The sequence below is a fragment of the Geotrypetes seraphini genome, chromosome 6, assembly GCF_902459505.1.
Source record: "Geotrypetes seraphini chromosome 6, aGeoSer1.1, whole genome shotgun sequence".
Lineage (NCBI taxonomy): Eukaryota > Metazoa > Chordata > Amphibia > Gymnophiona > Dermophiidae > Geotrypetes > Geotrypetes seraphini.
The window spans coordinates 1,231,212-1,257,973 of record NC_047089.1 but is presented as its reverse complement, the minus strand read 5'-3'; the positions used below and the strand labels follow the sequence as shown (position 1 = coordinate 1,257,973).

Here is a 26,762-nt window from a genome sequence, read left to right as displayed (position 1 = left end):
CGCCATTTTTCTTGAAACAGGGTGTGGATTTGCCCAAGCTTGCTGCAGCGTGTTTGAGCGTTGCAGTTATAGTGTTGTTATCCCATGATGCAGCCCTATTCAGCGAAACGGGGACTCCCTGTCGGGGTATTGATGTGTGGAAGAAACAAGCAGTAGCATTGTGCCTGAATGAAAATACAGATAAGTCTTTCCTGCTTAATTTCAACAGTGCTTGGGGTAGTACACTGTAGTGTTTGCTTTTTGATTTTGATGCTGACTGATCCTGTGGATGAAACACTATATGGACACTGTGATAGAATTGCAGTAAACATTGATGTGGAGTTTTTTTGAGCCCATGAAGCATTAACTGAGGCTTTTTTCTCCACATATTTATATTGTGACCGGGCCGGTTCCTTGGTGGCTGGAAAGCCGGGCCCGGGCTACAGGTAGATTTATGTAGCGCCTTTTATATGGCTGGTAGAAAGAAAAACCAGGACAAGGGATTTCTCAAAAGAAAAACAGCTTCATTTTTATTTGTAATCCTTGAACATGATAAACCAACAATATGTTCATCAAGGCAATGTCCTATAAGTCCTTTGGAGCAATCCCTCTTGCCCCAGCGTGGGCCACTTGCCCTGTACTTGTCAGCAAAAGCATAAAGAAAAAAAAAAACGTTTTTCCAAAATCCCCATTCAGGAGTATGCTTTAATTTTCTGGAGCCCACATCTTCCTAAGCAGGCTGGCAACTTCCAGCCAGTGTCCATGGGCTCACCCAGCCAGTACACCCTGCTGCTGGGCTACTTGTTCTCCCCCACCAAGGGTCTCCCTCCCTGAGGCAATTACCAACTCCTGACTTTGCCTCTGGAGTCCTCTGCGCTTATTGAAAAGCCTGCAAACAGTCCTCCCTCAAATTGTCTTTAATTAGTGCAGAGCTGCTTCTGCCCTGTTCACAGCCTTGCTCTAGCTCAGGGTTTTTAAACCACCAGGACTGGATTTCCCATAAGACAGGAAGGACCTTTCATACTTCATTCCCTCCTATATCCATGCCCTCTTCACACTCACTTTCATCAAGAAGGCTGCTCATTTCCCAGTCATTAGTTCTGTAGTCAGGGCTGTTTCTCCACCCATTAACTTCAGGCTGTTCCACCCATCCTCCACTTTGCCTGCCTGCCAGCTCCTTCAGAAGTTATGTCTCTGAGGGCAAACCCCCGGGTCTCCCTCCCAAGATTGGCCAGGCAGTGCACTGTACCTCCCAGAATTAACACTTCCTCCTTTGCTGGGTTGACCTCCTGCAAACGTCCTGGGTCTCGGAGTGTAGCTGAGCTCCCCTGCTTGCTCTGCCTCCTCTCTATTTGAGGCAGCTGGTCCCCTCCTGGGTTGGGTTTAGGTTTCTCACCCTGAGGAAAGGATCGATAGGGGAGATAATTGGTTTGCAGTGCCCTTCCCCCCTGGCTGTTGTGTTGTACTGAACCTGGCTTCTGCCCCTTCCCTCTGGGCTGAGTCAGCTGAGTCTGCTCCAGGCCAGGTTTTACCAAGCCCTTTGATGCCTGCTGGGGAAGTTTAACTGTTATTTTCCTTGGGACAGGGGCTTCCCTGTCACAATATGCTGTGTTTAGCTTAGTGCAATATACTGCGATTTTCTCTCACCCTATATTGTACTACATAGTGGTCAGTGGAGTGATCATTATTGTGCCAAGCAAAATTTTTGCTTTGCCTTTGGTAATTGAAATCACCTATTATTATAGTGTTGCCCATTTCTCCAGCTTTCCTAATCTCTGAAAACATTTCTTCATCTGTCTGCTCATTTTGTCCAGGGGGGACGGTAGTATAATCCAACTTTATATTCCTTCCCTTCACACATGGAATTTCTATCCATAAGTATTCCACACTGTTACCTATGTCATGCAGAATGTTTATTTGATTTGATTCAATTCTCTCTTTAACATATAGCGCAAACCCCCCCCCCCCTCCAATTTGATCCACTCTATCCTTGTCCAATTTGATCTACTCTATCCAGTGTCCCATTGATTGTCCTCCTTCCACCAGGTCTCCAAGATGCCTATTATATCTATCTCATCATTCAGTGCTATACACTCTAACTCTCCTATTTTATTTTGTAGGCTTCTAGCATTTACATACAGACACTTCAAATTCTGTTTTTTCCTTGTAACTAGAGGGAAAATCTGAGTCCTTTACTCTACCTTCCTCTTAAACCCTCCTGGCTTTCTTTCACCATTATTGGAACCTCTCTACCGGGACTCCCTAAATATCCTGTTTCAATACTTACATTACATTACATTAGTGATTTTTATTCCGCTTGTACCTTGCGGTTCAAAGCGGATTACATAAGAAGAGAACTGGACATTTCCAGGATGGTACATGACAATAGAGAATACAGTTTGAGGATAGAGACTTAATAACAGAATGATAGTAAAGACTTAATAACATCGGAAGATGTTTTGGACGGCAGTGTTTTGGTTTCTTAGGGGATGGGGTGAGGGAGGTTAGGTAGATTGTATATGCTTTTTGAACAGCAGTGTTTTGATTTCTCCAAGGCGACTGTTGGCTTTCCCCCACATCTCAGTTTAAAAGCTGCTGTATCTCCTTTTTAATTGTTAGCACCAGCAGCCTGGTTCCATCCCGGTTAAGGTGGAGTCCGTCCTTTCACAACAAGCTCCCCCTTTCCCAGAAGGTTGCCTAGTTCCTAACAAACCTAAATCCTTCATCTCTGCACCAACGTCTCTACCTGCCTCTTGGGTCCTGCTTGTGGAACTGGGAGCATTTCTGAAAATGCAACCCTGGAGGATCTGGATTTCAGCTTTCTACCTGAGAGCCCAAATTTGGCTTCCAGAACCTCCCTCCCACATTTTCTTTTGTCATTGGTACCTACATGTACCAGGACAGCTGTCTCCTCCCCAGCACTATCTAAAATCCTATCTATGTGACGCATGAGGTCCGCCACCTTCGCACCAGGCAGGCAAATGACCAGGCGATCCTCATGTCCACCAGCCACCTAGCTATCTACCGTATTTTCACGAAGATAAAGCGCACCCGTGTAAAACGCGCTCACTGGTATAGCGCGCGGGAAACCGACATATATGTAAAAAAATTTTATATACCACGCGCACCCTTATACCGCGCATGCTGCCCCAACTCTCCCGTTGCCGCCAGACTCTACTTTCGCCCGCCCCGACTCTCCTCTGGCCACCCCGACTCTCCTTTCCCCCGCCCCGACTCTCCTCTCCCCCTTGAAGTCCTGTCCCCACCCTGAAAGCCTGATGCCCCCCCGACGTCCGATTCCCCCCCCGGCAGGACCGCTCGCACCCCCACCCCGAAGGACTGCTCGCACACACCCCCACCCCGAAGGAACGCTCGCACGCACTCCCACCCGCACCCACACCCCCACCCTGAAGGACCGCTCGCACCCCCACAGCCTCCCGACCCCCCCTCCCCCTCATCACGTAGAAGCTCCTACCGGTGTCCTGCTGCTTCCTTTGTCGGTCCCGGCCCTTCTGTGAGCCCTGCGTCTGCGCTGCTTCGTCTTCCGGCGGTCCCGCCCTTTCTCTGACGTCAGAGAAAGGGCAGGACCGCCGGAAGATGAAGCAGCGCAGACGCAGGCTCACAGAAGGGCCAGGACCGCCAAGAGGAAGCAGCAGGACACCAGAAGGAGCTTCTACGTGATGAGGGGGAGGGGGGGTCGGGAGGCTGTGGGGGTGCGAGTGGTCCTTCAGGGTGGGGGTGCGGGTGCGGGTGGGAGTGCGTGCGAGCGTTCCTTCGGGGTGGGGGTGCGGGTGCATGCGAGCGGTCCTTCGGGATGGGGGTGCGACCATCCTGCGGGGGGGTGAATCGGACGTCGGGGGGGGAACTATGTAAAAAAAATTTTGTAAAACGCATATAACGCGCAAGATTATGCACGGTTTGTAAAAACCGTGTATAACGCGCGCGTTATATGTGTGAAAATATGGTACATGCCTAATAATTGCTTCACCAACTACAACCGCTGTCCTATCTTTTCCCTCCTGGGCAGAAACCCCTGGAGACACATCCTTAGTGGGATTTATTTTGTATTGGAGGATTGTCTTGTAGAAATCCCAAATACCATTTTCCTGGTTTCATTTAGTATCTAGTAACCTAGATAAATCCCGAAGCCTCCTACTTCCAATCAAAATCGCAGAATCCCTACTGGAAAATATTTCAATTAAATCTACTCCAATTCAAATGGACACTAAAATAAAACTATTAGGCGTCACCATCGACAGGGATCTCACCTTCCACGACCATATAAGCTCAGTTGTCAAAACCTGTTTTTTCAAATTACGTATCATCCGATCTTTAACCTCTGTCCTAGAGATCAACTCAATCACCATTCTGATACACTCATTAGTCATCTCCCATCTAGACTACTGTAATTCACTTCTCAATGGTCTCTCTCAAAAAGAAATTCGACGCCTACAACTAATACAAAACACCGCAATAAAACTTATTTATAAAATTGGCAAATATGACCATGTCACTCCTCTTCTAAAAAAAGAACATTGGCTCCCCATCACTCACCGTATCACCTACAAAATCATCTTACTTTCCTTCAAAATAAAACAGTCTCATCTGCCCTCATTCCTTGATAAACTTCTCATTCCCCAATGTTCTCCACGCACATTAAGATCAACTGATCAAAAACTCTTTTTCATTCCCTCCATAAAAGATTTTTACTATACACGAAAAGTAAACTTCGCAGTAACTGCCCCAACCCTATGGAACTCCCTACCACAGCAACTGCGCGATGAACAACGATTAGATAAATTTAAGACAGGTCTAAAAACTTTCCTATTCCGCGATGCATTTGCTAACACTTAGACTTCTCATCTTCCATCTTCTTACCAGCAACAAACCGCTTTGATAAAGCGACCCCACCCACTATGTCTTATCCTAACCCCACTATTCCCTTTTTCTTCTCAAATATGTAACTTTTCCCCTCCTCTCCCCTCTCCCTCACTCTCTAGTATGTCTTGTAATTGTTATTTATGTTCACACAATGTTTTTAATATGCTAATTCTATTTTAGTCTTCCTATCTTTTAAATTTATTGTTAACCGGCCAGATATTAATTTGATAGTCGGTATATTAAAATTAATAAAACTTGAAACTACTTCTCTACAATATCCCTGTAGGTCTCCTCTATGTACTTCTCTGTCTCCCTCAACTCCTCCAAGTCTGCTACTCTAGCTTCAAGGGAATGCACTCGTTCTCTGAGAGCTAGGAGCTCTTTGCAGCGAGCACACACATAGAACTTCTCGCCAACAGTCATACATGTGATACTCAATGCAAAAGACTGGATAGCAACCCTCTTCCTGCTGGACTAGTGTCTGTATCTTGTTATTGAGCTAATTAATTGATCTTTTTAAGCTACTAGGAATATATTAGACTAATATAGAGAGCCTTAGGATTTTATTAAAAGTTTGTTTTTTTAAGATCTAAACTGTCTTTAGAAGGGAACCTGCAATTGAGCTTTTATCAAAGCTCAGAGCAAAATAATTTATACTTACCCAAAGATATGTCTTCTACTTTTCTTCTCTCAGAAGGAGAATGTCCTCTTCCCTCCTTCTCTAACAGACTCTAAAGGCTACACAACTGCCTGACTGATTTTGCTGAGCTAAAAAGAGAACTACAAAAATATAACCCACCAAAACCCAAGTTTGAATACCACCAGACAAAATGATCCTCTGAGTACCTCTTCAGGTGTGGGGAAAAGGGTGAGTTTGCAGATCTGGTGAGAGGGCTTGGGGGGTTATGTGTTTCAGGTTGTGCAGATTGTCCTTCTTAAGATCAGCTGGAGAAATGTGAAGGGTAATTTAGAAATAGTAGAAGAGTAATTAGATCCTAGGGGTGGGTGGCACGCTGGCTCCACCCTCTCAATTGAAGGGGAAACCTATTGAATTATAACTTCTCATACATTTAATTGTAATAAATTATAATTACATCAAATCATCACTAGCAGGTTTTACACTGGGATGCCATATACCAGTCTTGAGCTATCAAAGTAAGCATGCCAGATTATAAGTTCTAATATTTGGGAGGCCAACCTCCATACAAATAATGACATTTTACTTTAGACTGCTTTCCTCCCAGCTATCTTATTCAATTTTCTAATATTCTTGTGTAATAAAGTACCTGGAAGACTGAGCTTCACTCGGGAAAATGGGCTGATGGGGTTCTTGTTTGGGTTATGAGACATCAACCTTTAGTCTCGGTTTTTTCTGCAGCCTATTGGCTGGCTAAGCTTCCTTGGGAATGTCTGACCAATGGGATGCAGGAGGAGGCGGGAGCAGTACCCACAGAGACAGTACATCCTTCAGCGTAGAAAATGACACGGGGAAAAACTTTATCCCCTTCCTGAAACTATCTGATCCCATCCACATAAGCCTCCAATAGTTTTATACTGAACTTATTTTATTAAAGTATAAAAAGAAACAATATTCTGTACAATTGTCATTTTATAAATCAAAGTTCTGGCTGCTGAACTAGAGAAAGAGATGTTCAGCTGACAGGGCTTTGTTTATGTTTATTAAAAACTTTCTATACCACATAACAGTCTAAAAAAGGATCCAAGCAGTGTACAATATATAATACACATTCATTAAGAAAGGAACTCCATTTAAAAATAGGATAGAAAAGAATAAAAGCAATAATAATTAAAAAAAAGTTTTAAAAGTGGCCTAAATGGGTACTTGAATGATCAAAAAGCCTGATTGTCTATGTACCTATAACCAAAGCTGGTTTTAGACGTATCTAAAACCAGCTTAGGCCTTTCCCCTGTCTCTAAACGCATAGAGAAAAAGAGGCGTTTTTACAGGAAGGGAAAGGGCGGGAAGTGGGCCAACCTAGACATAGGCGTCCAGCAAGTATAACCAAAACTTTAGGCAGGTTGCCTAGTCGGCACTTATACATTTTGACTTAGACCACGTCAAAACAGGTATAAGTGCCGAAAAAGGGCCCGCTGAGCTGATGGCGGCTGCCGCTATCAGCTCAGCGGCCTAGCAACCTACCCACCCCCTACCACAACCATTGCGGCAGGAGAGATGGCATATCTCCCCTGCCACGATAGCGATACCACCAAGTGCCGCCAAACGTGGCACTTGGGATCGCTATCACGGTAGGAGAGATGATCCATCTCTCCTGCCGCGATGGTGATTGCTAGTGTTGCCTGATTCACGATTCGAATCGGTTCACCAATTCACTTTGGGTGAATCGATTCGAATTGATTCAAAACAAAAAAAAAAAATTGGCTTCCCGATTCGGTTGACCCTCCCCCCTCACCCCCTAAAGCAGGAGCGGCAGTGCTGCTCTTGCTGGCCGGTCGCTGCCACACCTGCTTTAGAGGGTGAGGGGGAAGGGTCAGTCGGGAAGTGCTGCTGTCGGCTTCCCCCCCTGGCCTCCCTGCACCGTTTACCTTAAAGAAGCAGCCTGTAGACAAGATCGCGATGCTAGCGATCTTTGCAAACTGCTTCTGAGCTGTTTCCTCCACCGCAGTCCTGCCCCTGATGTCAGAGGAGGGGGCGGGACCGTGGCAGAGGAAACAGCTCCGAAGAAGTGCAAAGATCGCTAGCACTGCGATCTTATCTGCAGGCTGCTCCTCAACGGTAAACGGTGCAGGGAGGCCAGGGGGGAAGCCAGACTCCAGTGGGAGGCCAGGGGGAACACGCAGGCCTCTCCGGGGGGGAGTGAGGTAGCAGTACTTCGGAGTGGGGGTGGGACAGGCCTTCAGGGGGGACAGGCAGATAAGCCTTCAGGGGTGGGATGCAGGCCTTTAAAAGGGGGGGGGGGGGCAGGCCTTCAAGGGGGGGACAGGCCTTCAGAGGTGGGATGCAGGTCTTTAAAGGAGGGACAGGCCTTCAAGGGGGGGACAGGCCTTCAGGGGTGGGATGCAGGTCTTTAAGGGGGGACAAGCTTTCAAGGGGAGAAACGGGCATTCAGGGGGGGACAGGCCTTCAGGGGGAGGTGCAGGCCTTCAGGGGGGGGGACAAGCCTTCAAGGAGATGGTGGCACAGGCCTTCAGGGGTGGGATGCAGGCCTTTAAAGGGGGGGGAAGCCTTCAAAGGGGGGACAAGCCTTCAAGGAGGGGATAGGCCTTCAAGGGGGGGACAGGCCTTCAAGGGGGGGGACAGGCCTTTAAGGGGGGGGACAAGCTTTCAAGGGGGGGGGACAGGCCTTCAGGGAGAGGTGCAGGCCTTCAAGGGGGGACAAGCCTTCAAGGGGATGGTGGCACAGGCCCTCAGGGGGGACAGGGATGGTGGCACAGGCCTTCGGGGGGACAGGCAGGCCTTTAGGTGTTAGGTGCAGGCCTTCAGGGGGAGGTGCAGGCCTTCAGGGGGGTACAGACCTACAGGGGGGACAGACCTTCAGGGGAGGGGGGCCCTGGTGTAGAAGTACACGGAGGGAGAGAGGGAAAGGGGGGGGTTTCAAAGTGATGTGCATATGCCAGACTTTGGGGGGAAGAAATAATGGGTCTGAAATAGAGGAGAGGGAGAGAGATGATGGACAATAATGGACAGGGAGGGAAGGAACAGAAAGGGAGAGAAGTTGGACACAAGGGATGGTGTGGAGGGCGGATAGAGATACTGGATAGGAGGGTAGTTTGGAAAAGAAAGGGAGAGATGGTGGACCCTGGGGTGGTAGGGAAGGAGGGAGAGATGCTGGATGAAAGGGTAGATAAGAAAAGGTGGATCTGTGGAGGGAGACAAAAAAAGGAAAGATGCCAGACCTCCTGGGGAGGGAAAGGAAACGGAAGGGGAAGACAGAGATGGCAGATGGATGGTTACCACGGAGAAAGAAGAAAGAAGGAGACCCTGGCAAGCAAGTTATCAGAAGATAACCAGAGCCTGGGACCAACAAGATTTGAATAATGACCAGACAACAAAAGGTAGAAAAACTAATTTTATTTTCTGTTTTGTGATTACAATATGTCAGATTTGAAATGTGTATCCTGCCAGAGCTGTTGTTAGATCGCAAACGTGAGCTAGGATTTAACAGAGAGAGGAAAAGTCTTTTTTGTTTACACCACAGTACCAGTGTGGTTAGGAGAAGGCAAAGGGGGTGAAGAAGCTATAAAATAAACCCACCAGGATGTTTGAAAAAAAGACAACAAAACAAAACACCCAATTGGGCAGGAAAATCGAATCGAATTGAAAAACCAATTCAATAGGCTGAATCGAATCAAAATTTTTTTTTCTTGAATCGGGCAGCACTAGTGATTGCCCACCTCCTGAACCGCAGCACTTTGGGGTGAGCATCATGGCAAGGCATCTCCCCTGCCGGCAATCCTCACCCCAAAGTTCCACGGTTCAGGGAGTGGGCGATCGCTATCACGGCAGGAGAGATGAGCCATCTCTTCTGCAGCGATCCACCTCTCCTCCCCGCCCGACAACAATCCGGGCAGGAGGGAGCCCAAGTGCTCCTGCCCCAACGCCCCCCACCCACCTGACAATCCGGGCAGGAGGAAGCCCAAGCCCTTCAGCCCCAGCGACCACCCCATACAGCCAATCCGATCTGGGCAGGAGGGAGCCCAACCCCTCCTGCTCAAGCAACCCCCCTACCCCATATGATACGGGCAGGAGGGATCCCAGGCCCTCCTACCCTTGGCGCATCCCCCTCCCATGATCGCCCCCCTGAACCCCCAATCGGTCCCCCACCCGCCGACCCTGCCATCCTCCCCTCAATCCCCCCTAAGCCTGTACAACCGGCAGGCCCGCCATCCATCAAATGGCGAGCCTTAGGGGCCTGATTGGCCCAGGCGCCTCAAACCCCACCCACAGGTGGGGCCTGAGGTGCCTGGGCCAACCAGAATCTGAATCTACTTATTTCTGACTTCATTAATTTGCTTACACTTTATTCGTGTAAATAGTATGTTATTTTCATATAAATAAGTTATTTGTTATATCTATTAGTTAATGTGTTTTTAGTCTAGTCGCATAAATTAAAAAGCATTAGAGCTCAGAATAGGAGTGATTTTTCTTATTATTCCAGAGTGAAAAACATAATGTCTCTGTCCTACCACTAGATGATAAATTATTTGTTAGTACTACAGGTCAGTTCTGGAATGCCACAAGTTTGTCAGGGGCTGATTCTGTAAGTGGTGCCTGAAATGGCAGGTACCTAGAAAAATGGCGTCTGACAAGTGTCAATCATGTTCAGAGAATCGTGGCTACCGGTGCCTAACGACGAACTTAGGTGCCAGTAATGTAGGCCAGGGATTTTGGCACTTAGGTTTGTCAAAGAATCATGCCTAGTGGCCAACTCCGCGACTAAACATACCTACTTAGGTGTGCGTCATCACTAAGTGCCACTAGGTGCTCAGGTGTTAGCCACTGTTCCTGGTAGGTGCCTAGGTCTTTTTTAAATTGGTTTTTAATGGCACAATCAATTATTGCACCACTTAAAGCCGATTAAAACAATTAAGTTAGGCACCAGCAAGCATGATCTAGGCATCTGCCAGCACCTACCTTTAGGCAGCCCTTACAGAATTTCCTTCTCAGTGCCCAAATGTGGCTGGAAAGTTGTGTTCCTGAGTCTGATACTGCTTATATGGCATCTTGTCTGAAGACTCTCACCTTTCCAGGACCACTTCAGGCTTTGTCGTCTTCCTTATGTTCCTGTTGGCTTCCATGTAGTCTTGTACAATAGCTTTTGTCTCACTTGGAGAGTAGAGAGCAGGAGAGGTGCCTTCTGCCATGAGAGAACACAGCTTCTCTACAGTCCTGACACTGACTCTCTGATCAACCAGCAGCACTGCACTCTTACCCAGAATTCCTGCATGCCTACTGGCTTTCCTTACCAATTCATCCACCTCAGACTCCAGCCCATAGTCTCTGACTTCCAGTAATAAAGACTCTGTTAACTGAGCTGCTAGTGTCACTAGAGATCTTCTACCTGTGCTCAGTTGCATTGCAATAAGCACACTATGGCCCATAGACATAGACAAGACACGAGTGAGATGAGCAAGATGGTGTATTGCTTCATGATATAATACAAGTCCTGAATGTTGTATCTCCCCCAAACCTTCTTCCTGAAGAAGACAAGAAAGCTGCTGTCTCAGGACCTCGGGTTTTTGTTCCAAGTACAGGGATGAGGTTGGTGGAACATTAGGGATAGGCAGCATATCTTTGCTAAAGATCAAGTCTTGCAATAGTTCTTCTGGAGAAAGAAGGTGCTCTGGGAGTAAAAATGGGGAGGTGGGTTCTGCCTTCTCAGAATCTTTCTGACTTGTTTGATAGGTCTCAGTTATTCCTTTTTTCCAGGAGACACGCGATCTCTGTGAAAAGGATTTTGTATCAAGGGCCTTGGACTCTAAAAATGGGGTTAGGGAAGAAGGCTGGCTAACTGCTGTAATTTCTACATTTCTGATTCGATTATCCACTTCATTTTGGTTAGTCTTGCCATCCACTGGATGGGCTGACAGAGATGGTTTAATTATTTGCTGCATTTCAGGAATGGCAAGGGAGGAGGTCACCTCAGAGTCCATAGTCACAATATCAACATCTTCTGTTATCTCTGTCTTAGCTATATTCTCCTCTTCAAAACTGGTCAATCTTGAAACACTTCCAACCAAAGTTGGTTCAATACTTTGTGTAGTTGTGATGAACTTTAGCTCCATCTTACTCTCTGGTGTGACTTTGCCTCCTAGACCTGGTTCCAATGGCTCTGTTATATGGTCTATGTCTGAGATTTCAGATAATGAAGGTTCTGTTTTGGAATCCTTTCTCTTCCTATACTCATCACTGCCTTGTTCGGTTGTAGGAGAACTTGCATTATCAGATGACCTGAACAGTTGAAAGATCTTTTGCTTCTTTCTGCTGTCTTCTGGGGTCACCTGTGGAACAAATTTCTCTGTGCAAAAAGCTAATTGTGCAACTTCTGTCATAATGTCAATAAGCTGTGCCTTCTCCTTTTCTGTTATCAGACGATCATAGAAGGTACGCAGAGATTCATGGAGCCAGAGACGAATTATCAACCGCTTGATTAAAATATCAGTATTCATCATCCCTAGTTTAGGTTTTGCCTTTGTGGACTTGGAGTCTCTCACAGAATAGAAACACTGTAATGCTGTTCGCAAAGGCAATATAAACAAACCTTTGAGGACCTTATCAATGTCATGCAGAGAGAAAAGATAGTGCCAATGATTGGGAGAAGGCCGAAACATTTCCCTCACAGCATAATACAAGTCTATGGTGGCCACAGTCAGAGCAGTGGACAGTTCATTAGTTCTGGGAAAAACTGGAATCTTTCGCAGCCAAGCCTTAATCTTTGGTGCATATATGCTTACAAGAGATTCCTTAGTAGCAGTCGGGAGTGCAAAAATTGTGAAGAGCCGGGTGAAGCGAGCTGAAAGTGGACGTGATCCTGAAGGAGCCTCAGTTGTGGCAAAACTTTTGGATATTGTAGATTGAGCTTCATGCCCCAACAGCAGGGAGTCAGCAGTATGGACATCATGACCAGAGAGATTCTGACGTATCATTTCAAGGATGGGATAACTTCTGCTTCTCTCATCTAAGGAGAAACAAATACTCCTTTAGAATGACATATGAATAGAAGAAAAAACCTTAAGTGGTTGATAGTTGGATGGAAACATCAGGAGGTAGAAAAGCAGTCAGCAAAACTAAAAGCAACAGGAAAGTAAAAAGTAAAAACAAAAGAAGGTTGCTTTGCTTCTCCAAAGCAGTAGCTGAAAAGGTAAGAAAACATAACAACATAGTTAAAGAGGGCAGATAAAAAACTGTCTGATCCATCCAGTCTGCACCAAAAGGTGGCCAGAGTTATATTTGGCAATCTGTGCAAGTTATACTTCTCCATGATTAAACACTGTATATATGATGTAGTCTTGGATCATAATACCACAATCCTGTACCAATAGTCTGAAATGTGGTTAATCACCTTTGTTTTACTTCAAACTCTGATTACAACACAAGCTGATGTGGTTAAGTGAACACTCAGACCCGCAGCTGAGGTCCGGTGAAACAAGTTCACGGAGCAGCTGTTAAGGAGACCATCATTGTTGTTCACAGTCTCCTCCACCAAACAAAGACTAAATAACCACATATAAACTTGAAGAAAATAAAATAATAAATTTAACAGCGACTTAACTTTGAATGGTGTGGATGGTACACATAACTGCTCCGGGCTCCTCCGTTTATTCACAATACCGACCCCCCAACCTAGGTTTCACCCGCTGGCTTCTTCAGGAGGGGTACTACAATTACAAGATGACTCAAATCAGCACTACACCACACAGCTTGCTAACTTAATAAACACTACATTTTGAAATACTCAGTATAAACACTCTCTCTGTAACTTACCGGCACAAACACTCCATACTGCACACACACGCACTGCTGACAAGAGGAACTTCCCAGCAGGCCACGCTTTAAATACACTCCCCTTTTGCTACCTGCTATGTCATCACTCCTTACATCATAGTTGAAACCATTCAATATCATTATTTAATCCTGCGGGGGCCAAGGTATGCCATTGGAATATAAACTTCTGCTCTAAGTAGAGAAGATGTTGGGTAATATTTCCGGATTTTTTATGAGCACACATAAGAACAGTATATTGTAATTCCTCAATGGAGTGCTGTTGTTCAATCCAATGGCTAACTAGGGGGGCAGTAACACGTTTGCATCTTATGTTACTTAAATGTTCGGCAATGCGAATTTTAATAGCACGCCGAGTATATCCTATATAATACAGCCTACAAGGGCAAATAATACAATATATTACTGCAGATGACTGTTTGGGGAATTATCACTCGGTCAGTGTTGAGGACATGAGGGCAATACACACACTGATGGCAACGTACGTGAGGACCCTCTCTGTTCTGTTGGACAGGGTCACGATGTTTCAAAATCTGACCTAAATTCCGGCCCCTAGTGTGGGCAAATAAAGGGATGTCATTCAAGCTTTCATGTACCTGCAGCACTGGCCAGTGTTTCAGAATGATTTTTCTAATTTGTTGACTTCGATTGGAATAAGGCAATACACATACCACGGCCCCACTATTCTCCATTTGTTGGGGATGAAATAGCCACTCCCGCTGACAGTTGCGGGCTCTCTTCCATGCCCGTTTGACTACCCGGGGAGGGTAACCTCTCTCCATAAACTTTGTGTATAAAAGCGTGGCCTGCTGCTGAAAGTCCCACTTGTCAGAGCAGATCCTCCGCAACCTTAAAAATTGTCCCACCGGGATGCTGTCCCTGAGGGGTTTTGGATGATGACTATGATAGTGTAGGAGAGTGTTCCGATCGGACGGTTTCCTATACAAAGTAGTATCATAACACACTTGAGAGTTGATCTGAGATTTTACTACTTGGATATCCAAAAAGGATATCCTATCACTACTTACTTCATGAGTAAGAGTTATGTTAGGATCTGCCTGATTCAGCTCTTTTAGGAATTCTTCCAATTCGTCACACTCCCCATTCCACAAGAAGAAGACATCGTCTATATACCTTCTCCATAGACCAACTTTACTAAACCATCTAGAAGTATAGACATGTTTGTCTTCATATTCAGACATGTAGAGGCAGGCGACGGACGGGGCCACCGTGGCCCCCATAGTCACCCCCTTGGTCTGAAAGAAGAACCTATTTGTGAATTGGAAATAGTTTTGACACACCACAAATTCAGCTAAAGTTCCTACTAGCTCCTTCTTTTGAATTGAAATATTGGATTTACTAACTACCTGCTTAATAATTGCCAGGGCCGCCGATTGTGGCACGTTGGTATACAGGGCGGAAACATCTGCAGTTACTAACAGTTTACAATCTTGACCCTCACAACTCTGCAAACATTGCAGGAAGTGAGAAGAGTCCCGTACATAGGACTGAACAGTACCAACATGTTTATAGATGAAACTATCTATAAACCTTGACAGAGGTTCCAGCACTGAACCAATACCAGCCACAATCGGACGGCCCAGGGGGCACGTAGAAGACTTGTGGATTTTGGGGATGAAGTATATATATGGAATTTCCGGAAATTCCACATTCAGACATTTAAACTCTTTAACTGTGATAACCTCAGCTTGACGTGCTGAATTTAATATGATATCAATTGCTGTCTTGATATCCTTAGTGGGATCCACATCGACTTCCCTATAGAAGCTTACATCTAATAATTGCCTTAAAGCTTCCATATAGCCCTTGTGGGCTATATTATATAGGACATACTCGGCGTGCTATTAAAATTCGCATTGCCGAACATTTAAGTAACATAAGATGCAAACGTGTTACTGCCCCCCTAGTTAGCCATTGGATTGAACAACAGCACTCCATTGAGGAATTACAATATACTGTTCTTATGTGTGCTCATAAAAAATCCGGAAATATTACCCAACATCTTCTCTACTTAGAGCAGAAGTTTATATTCCAATGGCATACCTTGGCCCCCGCAGGATTAAATAATGATATTGAATGGTTTCAACTATGATGTAAGGAGTGATGACATAGCAGGTAGCAAAAGGGGAGTGTATTTAAAGCGTGGCCTGCTGGGAAGTTCCTCTTGTCAGCAGTGCGTGTGTGTGCAGTATGGAGTGTTTGTGCCGGTAAGTTACAGAGAGAGTGTTTATACTGAGTATTTCAAAATGTAGTGTTTATTAAGTTAGCAAGCTGTGTGGTGTAGTGCTGATTTGAGTCATCTTGTAATTGTAGTACCCCTCCTGAAGAAGCCAGCGGGTGAAACCTAGGTTGGGGGGTCGGTATTGTGAATAAACGGAGGAGCCCGGAGCAGTTATGTGTACCATCCACACCATTCAAAGTTAAGTCGCTGTTAAATTTATTATTTTATTTTCTTCAAGTTTATATGTGGTTATTTAGTCTTTGTTTGGTGGAGGAGACTGTGAACAACAATGATGGTCTCCTTAACAGCTGCTCCGTGAACTTGTTTCACCGGACCTCAGCTGCGGGTCTGAGTGTTCACTTAACCACATCAGCTTGTGTTGTAATCAGAGTTTGAAGTAAAACAAAGGTGATTAGTACAACAGTGATTTATAAGCATCACCTTGGATAAATATATTCCCTTGCTGTTTTTTGTTTATTTTTATGGTGTCAGGGTAATCACATTGTGAAGGAGCCTATAGACTACTGCCCCTCTTCCTTAACCCTTTAATTGGTAGATCGTAAAGCTGGCCGCTTTACTTAACTTGATGCTGAATGACAGCTACAGTGCCAAGTAACAGACATTTGGAGATGCAGATCACCTATAAAAGCCTTAGAAATATATGTTGCTTCTGAGCAACAAAGCCAAATAAAGGGTTAATACCATTCCTTCAAGTGCCAGAGCCACCTTAATATCCATAGTCCCACCCAAGAAGGAAGTGACATGAGAGGGGTGGAGCCAGGAGGGCATGCTCTAGGAAGTACATAAGCTCAGGCCATAGCTAGATTAAGGAGGCCCAGAGGGAAACAGTGACACCCAACTACATTTGCTTCCACCACCTACATGTAAACTATAATTACTACAGTCAGGTTGGATATATTTAACTTGGACTTTTGCAACTTAGGATTTTTGACTCAAATAACTGCTTGAGACTATATTGGTAACTCTAGGGAATCAGGCAAGAGAAAAGTTAAGTACAGGTAGTCCCCGGGTTAAGAATGGATTCCATTTTTTTAAAAACATTCTTAAATTGAATTTATATGTAACTCAGATCCTAGTATTCTTCCCACCTTCTCCACCTCCTTGAGGCCCCTCTTGCATCCCTTTCCATCCATCCTACTGTTCACTCTCCACCACCACAACCAACATTACTCCCTCTCATCTCTCTCTTCCCCATGCATCTCTACTTCACTCCTCTCCCACCACCATGTCCAATAATTCTCTCTCCCTACATATGCCCAACAATTCTCCTCTTTCTTCATTTACCCATATGCACCATCTCTCTTTCCTTCTCACTCAGACACCCAATTCTACATTTCCATACCCTCCCCCACCTCAGCATCTCTATCTCTCACTCCCTCCATTCTTCAATCCTATGGCTCATGCTCCCCTCCTTCCCTTCTGTGTCCCAAGTTCATGCCCCCTCTCTCCTTCCTTCCATCCTTGTCCAAAGTTTGTACTCACTCCCTCCTGTGCCCCTCTCTCTCCCTCCTGTTCCCCAAGTACATGCCTCCACCCGGTGGGTGTTTACCTTCTTTTGGCTGGCTCCCTCCTACTTTCAGCTGCAGTCATTTCTCTGCATAAATCCGGGGGCAGCAGCTCCTATGTGTGTCCCACAACTGAGCCGGAAGCCTTCCTTCTGATGTCAGAGGAAGCACCTCCAACGTGAGAGGGAAGGCTTCTGGCTCAGCTGCAGGATGCACATAAGAACATAAGAATTGCCATACTGGGACAGACTGAAGGTCCATCAAGCCCAGTATCTTGTTTCCAACAGTGGCCAACCCAGGTCCCAAGCATCTAGCTAGATCCCAAGTAGCAAATAGATTCTATGCTTTTTATCCTAGGAATAAGCAGTGAATTTCCCCAAGACATCTCAATAATGGCCTATGGACTTCTCTTTTAAGAAATTATCTAAACCTTTTTTCAACCTCACGATGTTGAGCAAATCAGGGCCTTAGGCCCCTCTCACTGCATCCCGTCATTCACAGCATGAGGCCCTGTAGGAAGGAGGGAGTTATGATCACTGTTATCAAGACTGAATTCAGGGTGGCCAATATAACACCAATTGGGAAATAGTTTTGATATCAGTGCCGAGAAAATGGTAGAGACTATTATAAAGAAGAAAATGAGAGAGCATATACAGGATAGACAGAGCCCACTTGGATTTAGTCAAGGGAAATCTTGTCCTGGATCAGTAGCATGGTAGGTTGCTCCTGTTTGGATTTCTGCCAGGTACTTGTGACCTTGATTGGCTAATATTGGAAATAGGATACTAGGCTAGAGGAACCATTGGTCTGATCCAGTATGGCTAGTAGGAACTGGGATGGTTCTTGTGGCTTTGCTAGAGTAGAAAGTGGTCCTACACGAGTGGAAAAATGTGGATATGATCTCTCTCCACAGAAGCAGAAGTAAGCAGTGGCGTACCAAGGGGTGGCGGGGGGAGGGGGGGGAGGTCCGCCTCAGGTGCACGGCCCAAGCTGGCCACTCACCGGGGAATAGGCTGCCGCCGGGGAAAGGCTGCCATTGCCGTCATCAGGAACAAGCCGGCGCCAAGTTCTCCCTCCCTGCTTCTCTTCCCCACGAGCCGACCTACTCTAGCCATCCGACATCAATTCTGACATCAGAGAGGACGTTCTGGGCCAGCCAATCGCTGCCTGGCTGGCCCGGAACGTCCTCTCCGACGTTAGAATTGACGTCGGATGGCTGGAGTTGGTCGGCTCGTGGGGAAGAGAAGCAGGGCGAACTTGGCACCGGCCTGTTTCCGATGGCCAGTTGCAGCCTTTCCCCGGCAGCGGTGGCAGCAGCATGTTTCCCAATGGCGGTGGCATAGGGGAGGGCAGGGAGAAAGAAAGAAAGGGGGGAGAGTCAGGGAGCCAGAAAGAAAGAAAGAAAGAAGGGGGGACAGGGATCCAGAAAGAAAGAAAGGGGGCAGGGTGAAAGAAAGAAAAAAATGGGGCATGGGGAGAGAGAGAGAAAGACAGACATAGAGAAAGAAAGGGGGCATGGAGAGAGAAAGAAGGGGCAGGGTGAAAGAAAGAAATGGGGCACGGAGAGAGAGAGAGAAAGACAAACATAGAAAAAGAAAGGGGGCATGGGGAGAGAGAAAGAAAGAAATGGGGCACGGAGAGAGAGAGAGAAGACAAACATACAGAAAGAAAGGGGGCATGGAGAGAGAAAGAAAGAAGGGGACAGGATGAAACAAAGAAAAAGTTGGGGGAGGGAATGAGGTCTGGAGGAGAGGAAGCATACATGAGGCTGAAAGAAGGGAAGAAATATTGGATGCACAGTCAGAAGAATAAAGTACAACCAGAGACTGATGAAATTACCAAACAAAGGTAGGAAAAATGATTTTATTTTCAATTTAGTGATCAAAATGTGTCCGTTTTGAGAATTTATATATACTGTCTATATTTTGCACTATGGCCCCCTTTTACTAAACCGCAATAGCAGTTTTTAGCGCAGGGAGCCTATGAGCGTCGACAGCAGCGTGGGGCATTCAGCGCAGCTCCATAGAAACATAGAAAGTGACGGCAGAAAAGGGCCAAGGCCCACCGAGTCTGCCCACTCCAATGACCCACCCCCCTAGTTAATCGCTCTCTGATGACCTTTTCCCTTGTAGAGATGAAACATGAGCATCCCATCTGTTCTTAAAATCTGGCACGCTGCTGGCCTCGATCACCTGTACTGAGAGCTTATTCCAGCTGTCAACCATTCTTTTGGTGAAGAAGTACTTCCTGGTTCGCCATGAAACTTCCCGCCCTTTATTTTCAGCGGGTATCCTCTTGTGGCCGAGGGTCCTCTAAGAAGGAAAATATCATCTTCTATCTCGATACGACCAGTGACATACTTAAACGTCTCAATCATGTCTCCTCTCTCCCTACGTTCTTCGAGAGAGTATAGCCGCAATTCATTCAGCCTTTCTTTGTATGATAGATCTTTGAGCCCCGAGACCATCCTGGTGGCCAATCGCTGTACCGACTCAACTCTCAGCACATCTTTACGGTAATGTGGCCTCCAGAATTGTGCGCAGTACTCCAGATGAGGCCTCACCATGGTTCTGTACAAAGGCATTAGGACGTCGGGCTTCCGACTAACAAAGCTTCTCCGGATACAACCCAGCATTTGCCTAGCCCAGTATGAAGCCTTCTCCACTTGATTGGCCGTTTTCATGTCTTCACTGATGATCACCACCAAATCCCGTTCTGCTGCAGTCCTTGCCAAGGTTTCACCATTCAATGTGTACGTTCTGCACGGATTATTGTTGCCAAGGTCCATGACTTTGCATTTGTTAGCGTTAAAGCTAAGCTGCCAGGTCGAGGACCAATGTTCCAATAAAAGCAGGTCTTGTGTCATGCTGTCGGACAGATTGCTGTCACTCACGATGTTACATAGTTTGGCATCATCGGCGAATAATGTTATTTTACCTTGAAGCCCCCGAGTCATGTCTCTTACGAATATGTTGAAAAGGATCGGGCCCAAGACCGAGCCCTGCGGCGCCCCACTGGTCACCTCCGACGTTTTAGAGATGGTACCATTAACTACCACCCTCTGAAGTCTACCACTCAGCCAATCGTTGACCCATGCTGTTAGTGTTTCACCTAATCCCATCGATTTCATCTTGCTCAATAGCCTGCGGTGGGGGACACTATCAAAAGCTTTGCTGAAGTCCAAGTACACGATGTCCAGGGACTCTCCCAAATATAGTTTTCTTGTTACCCAGTCAAAGAAACTGATGAGATTGGATTGACAGGACCTACCCTTGGTGAATCCATATTGGTGGGGATCGAGTAGTTCCTCCTCGTTTAGTATCATGTCTAATTTGCGTTTGATTAGTGTTTCCATGAGTTTACTCACTATCGATGTGAGACTCACCGGTCTGTAATTCGCTAAAAAACACTATCGTGGTTTAGTAAAAAGGAAGGGGGTCTATTTGTCTATTTTTGTATAGTTGTTACTGAGGTGACATTGCATAAAGTCATATACCTTGACCTCTTTGAAAACCGGTGGAATATAAATGATAATTAACATTTTCTCTGCGTATAGTGTGCTTTGTGTTTTTAAAATTTTATTGTTGGTAGATCATTTTGACTTGGCCACGAAGGTAAGGGGGAGGGAGGGAGGGGAGCTGCTAAAAGACATCTAGTAATCCTTGCAGGCTTGACTGTGCAGGGAATTATTTTTGTAAAATCATGTTTTGTTATGTGATTGGCATTATTTAGACTTTAATTTCTATGAATGAATAGAATGAAAATGATATAAAATTACTTGCTTGTTTTTATGTGTGTACGCTGAAGGAAAGTGGAGAGAGAGTGGGCTGAGGACGCTTAAGGGAAATGGGGAAGATACAGTGGGGAGAAGACGCTGATTTATAAATTGACAATTGTACAGAATATTGTTTCTTTTTATACTTTAATATAATAAGTTCAATATAAAACAATTCAAGGCTTGTGTGGATGGAATCAGGTGGTTTGTAGGGATGAGGATCGAGCTTACGTGGATTAGTCCAATAAAATGGTATTTTCTTATTTCTCATTATTTGTTTTATTTTTATTTGTTAATTTGTAAAGTGGTGATTGTTATGTATCAGTTTTTTCAAATTTACATCTACTGTCTTTATGTTTTGCACAGTATTAGAGGACATGTATTACTGTTTTTGTGGTGTTGTGGTGTTGCATTGTATGCAGAGTCTGGTTTCTTGGCAGTTCAGTTTAACTTTTGTCTACATATTTCTATTTTTAGTTTGTGATTATTCCATATTGGGCGAGGGTGTATCTGTCTGTGTGTATGAAAGGGACATGGCTTTCTGATAGCATCGACTGTACAGGATCAATTGACTGTGCAGGATCTGGTTTGTTTAGTTTTACAATGTGTGTGTTGGTGTTCTAGTGCTCACTGCAGTGTTTAAGATGCAGCCTTTTCCTAGGTACACTTTTTTTGTGCGATATGTAGATTGTTACTATTTTTCATATAGATGGGGGGGGGGTCAAAAAATGATGGGCCCCAGGTGTCACATATGCTAGGTACGCCACTGGAACTAAGGAACACATTGAGAGTTACAAGCTGTTTATCTGACCTGTGTTGTGAGATAGAACATGATTTAGACCAGGGATCTCAAAGTCCCTCCTTGAGGGCCGCAATCCAGTCGGGTTTTCAAGATTTCCCCAATGAAAGCAGTGCATGCACAGAAATCTCATGCAGATTCATTGGGGAAATCCTGAAAACCCAACTGGATTGCGGCCCTCAAGGAGGGACTTTGACACCCCTGCCCCTTGGAGGGTTCTCATAGAGCAAGGGTGTCAAAGTCTCTCCTGGAGGACCGCAATCCAATCGGGTTTTCAGGATTTCCCCAATGAATAGGCATTGAAAGCAGTGCATGCATATGGATCTCATGCAGATTCATTGGGGAAATCCTGAAAACCCGAATGGATTGCGGCCCTCAAGGAGGGACTTGGAGACCCCTGATTTAGACAGAGTTGAATTTTCTACATTTAGGGCCATATTCTATAAACAGTGTCTACATTAGGCACCACTAGGTGTCCTAATTGCAGCCGCCTAGTGATGCCTAAAATTGGGATCCGTGCCTAACTTTTTTTTAATTGGCTTAATTGACATAGTAATTGACCACACCAGTTTTCAGTCAATAAAAAAAATATTAATTAAATAATTTAAGAGTTTGGTGTCGAACTCTTAGGATGCCTAGTGATGCATAAGTGCATGCGCCCTCCCAAGTCTAAGGAAACCTAATAATGCCTATCTCAAACAGTAGGCGTGGTCGAGTTAGGCATAGTTAGGCATCCAACGAAGTGGCCAGTACCAATGCATTATACATACACCGTACCCTTGTATCTTCTCCAAGTCAAATTCCTTCTCCTTGTAAATAAACCATTATTCTATCGTGCACCATGTATTAATCACCTGGAACTGTAACAACACACCACTGAATGTATTAAATATGTAATTCTGTAACCTGTTTTGAGTTCTTCTGGGAGAACGGGCTATAAAACCAAATAAATAAACAATGCGGCAAAGGTACAGTCGGCTCTGGTTGTGGTTGACATTGAGGGGAGGGAGACCTAAGTGGAGGAGGTCTTCTAGATGGAGAAAACAGCTGCCCTGATGGAAAGTGCTCTAAATGTCAACGTTTTTGAGGTGTTGTTGAATGTGAGGAGGTGGAGGATCGCATAGAAGGTGAGTAACGATGCTTCTTAGCTTTTTTATGGAGACCTTCCAATGCAGAAAAGAGCAGAGTAAGCCTGGTCTTCAAATGAACCACACTTTATTAGCATCCACAGATTACCATATTTTTCGCTCCATAAGACACACTTTTTCCACCCCCAAAAAGGGGGTGGAAATAAGGGTGCGTCTTATGGAGCGAATATTAAAAAATACCAAAAACAACCCGTACCTTTTTCATCTTCCTGGCTTTCCCATGTCCTTTCAGCGTCTTCTCCCCACTCTGTCTTCCCCATGTCCTTTCAGCGTCTTCTCCCCACTCTGTCTTCCCCATGTCCTTTCAGCGTCTTCTCCCCACTCTCTTCCCCATTTCCTTTCAGTGTCTGTTCCTCTCCACCCCCTTCAGCATCTGTTCCTTTCCTCCACCATGCTTCCCTCTCACTACTTCACCAACCTTTGGCATCCCTCGAGCGGCCCCCTCCCTCCTTCCTACCTATCCGAATCTATCTATCTCCCTCCTTCCCCTTTACCTTCGCGGTGCATTTTGTGTAACTTCTTCAAAGCCGTCGGAGCTTGCAAACAGCAGCCTGCTTGTGTGGGCAGAAGCTTCTCTTCTGACGCATCCAGAAGTTGCGTCAGAGGAGAAGCTTCCGCCCACACATGCACGCTACTGCTTGCAGGCTCCTAAGGCTTTGTGAAGAAGTTGCTCAAAATGCACCGTGAAGGTAAGGGGGAGAGAGGGAGGGAGATAGATAGATTTGGGTAGGTAGGAAGGAGGGAGGGGGCTACACGTGATTGGTGACTGCGTGCGTTCCTTCCCTTAACTGTGGGGACAAGGCCATTCACCGCTCCACAGGGCGGTGAATGGCCTTGTTCCCGTACCCGCAGTGAGCACTTTTTCACCCCTCACCGTTTCAGCGGCTTACCCGCAGCTACCTGCAACTAGCCACGGGTAACAGCCACCATGTCATTCTCTAACTAGAAGACCTCAAAATGTATACTCTGGAGGAGAGAAGGGACAGGGGTAATATGATACATACATTTAAATATTTGAAAGGTATTAATATAGTACCAAATCTTTTCCAGAGAAGGGAAATTGGTAAAACTAGAGGACATAAATTGAGGTTGAGAGATGGTAGATTTAAAAGTAATGTTAGGAAATTTTTTTTCATGGAGAGAGTGGTGGATGCCTGAAATGCCCTGCTGAGGTAGGTGGTGGAGAGAAAAACAGTGATGGAATTCAAAAAGGCATGGGATGAACACAGAGGATTTCTAATTAGAATATGAATGGGCAAACTTTCATGGTTTGAATTCTGCAAAGGATATGGTTATTATAGGGTGGAGTAGTTGGAACCTAAGAAGAGTACCGGGTGGAAATAACAAAGAAAAAAGACATTTTTATCATGAAATTGTAATGCATGCAATTACAAGGCAGACTGTTTTTTATTTGCTGTCATTTACTATGATTCAATTTAATCATGAGTTTATAATGAGTCTAACTATTGTGCAGACTATGTTACTATATATTTAAATGTTAGACCTGCTATTGACTTCAACAGATTAGTTACATAATATAGGACAGCTGAATTTTGCCACTGAACATACATTTTTTTTGTCCTTTTGTGCGGCCTTAAACTGTCCCATTTCTAGATGGATATCTTTAAGCAATAATTGTTTCCAATAACAGAAATCTGGAAATGGATTCCATATTCTTTCATAGTATAGCTTATGACCAGGATAAGGCTGTGAAGATATTCTCCATCTGCAGAGGCAGAACTGAGGAACTGAAGATGTTCTGAGAATACTTACTATATGCTGCAGCATGGACGTCATCAAAGATGAAGAAATATGACTTTTCTAGAACATATGACTTCCTCTGTACAAGCGGCTGGCCACTCGGCCCTTTCCTCCCAGGGACCTTAATCTGCAGCAGCTGGTGGAAATGTGTGGTACTGAGGGTGCCACTGATGGCGATGCGTTTAAAAGAGCGATTGGGATGCATTATCATCTGCGCAAAGGATGACTTCCCTGCTCCTGCCTCTCCTGCCAGTAACACTGGGGAACCAGATTCCAAAAGGCAGTCCATTACATGGATTAAACTTTCATACTGCAAGAAAAAAAAATTACTTAAAGACTGCACATGCATGCAGCATCGTAAGAAACTAAAAGAAGGAAGCACTGAAGCAAGATCAAAAGATTAGGTTCTTACCTTTGCTAATCTACTTTCTTGTAAATCCTCACTTTATTCCGGGACCAGTGGATTGTTTACCTTCTCCCGCCAAAGATCTGTAGGAAGCCTCAAACATTTGAAGCTTTTACCCCCCTCCCACTCACACCTTACCACTGAACATGCTCCTCTGGACTCCAGTCAGTCTTTAGCCAACCAGGAACATCTGTAAAGGATAACAAACAAGAGAGAGAGAGGAACGGGGAACTCCCTGACAAGCAAATTAATTCTGCTCATATAAACAAATGCAACAATAATGCAAAACGAAAAAACAGGTTATGAAACATTGAAAACCTGAATGTCAAAGCAGTGCTAAGAGGATACACAGCCTGCACTGTCAGAAGGGGGCATCTGAACTAGGGACCCCCCCCCCCATTTAAGTGCTAAACCCAGTCAGATGGCACTTTTATAAAGGCTGGTCAGAAACAGAAATCATAGAAACATAGAGTATGACGGCAGAAAAGGGCCGGCAGCCCAAAAGTCTGCCCACTCAAGAACCCTCCCTCAGCAAATTTTCCTACTCTAGAGTCTCCTCTCCCATGAGTCCATCTTTTAAGCATGACTCTGTAGCGACCCCACTTGTTTGTCCCAACGTCTCTTGAAGTCGAGCACATTACTGACCTTGACCACTTGGTGTGGAAGACCATTCCATCGATCAATCAGCCTTTCAGTGAAGAAGTACTTCCTGGTGTTCCCATGAAATCTTCCCCCTTTAAGTTTTAGCGGATGCCCTCTTGTCGCCATGGGACCCTTAAGAAAAAAGATATCTTCCTCCACTTCAATGCGGCCCGTGATGTATTTAAATGTTTCTATCATGTCCCCCCATTCTCTTCACTCTGGTCAGACGTTCCTCATAAGGGAGATCCCTAAGTCCCGAGACCATCCTAGTGGCCATTCTCTGGATCGACTCCAGTCTCTTCACATCTTTCCAATAATGCGGCCTCCAGAACTGGACACAGTACTCCAGGTGAGGTCTCACCATGGATCTGTACAATGGCAGTATGACTTGCAGTATGACTTTAGGCTTTCGGCTGATAAAGCTCCTTCTGATGCAACCCAGCATTTGTCTAGCTTATGCTGAAGCTTTCTCCACTTGATTTGCAGCTTTCATATCGTCCTGGATGAGTACTCCTAAGTCCCTTTCTGCAGTAGTTCTTGTTAATTTTACACCATTCAAGGTGTATGTTCTGCATGGATTACTGCTTCCAAGATGCATTACTTTATATTTTTTGGCATTAAAGTTTAGTTGCCAAGTACTGGACCATTGTTCCAGCAGAAATAGGTCCTCCTCAATAGTGTTGGGCCTGGTAGCGCTGCCAGGTTCCGTTGCCCTGCACACAATGTTGCAAAGTTTAGCGTCGTCAGCAAATAATGTAATTTTGCCACGAAGTCCTTGAGTCAGATCACTTACGAAGATATTAAACAGCATCGGGCCCAACACCGAGCTTGTGGCACTCCACTGATCACTCTCGATGTTTTTGAGGGAATATCGTTTACCATTACCCTTTGAAGTCTGCCGCTAAGCCAGTCTTTTACCCATGCTGTCAGTGTTTCTCCTAGTCCTAGCGTGTTCATTTTGCTCAATAACCTACGGTGTGAAATACTATCAAAAACCTTGCTAAAGTCCAAATACACGATGTCCAGGGACTCACCCCCATCCAGTTTTTTTGTTACCCAGTCAAAGAAGCTTCTCAGATTGGATTGACAAGACCTTCCCTTTGTAAAGCCATGCTGGTGGG

At 45.3% G+C, this 26,762-nt stretch overlaps 1 protein-coding gene across 1 annotated transcript in view; it reads right to left on the bottom strand.

Annotated features, from left to right (window-relative positions):
• Positions 1-26,762, bottom strand: part of DNHD1 (dynein heavy chain domain 1) — a 681,063-nt gene that overhangs the window by 255,544 nt on the left and 398,757 nt on the right. The window contains exons 26-27 of the mRNA XM_033948490.1: positions 24,606-24,903; positions 10,583-12,518 (exon numbers count right to left, since the gene is read on the bottom strand). Coding sequence (XP_033804381.1) covers positions 10,583-12,518; positions 24,606-24,903 — 2,234 coding nt within the window. The remainder of the gene's footprint in view (positions 1-10,582; positions 12,519-24,605; positions 24,904-26,762) is intronic.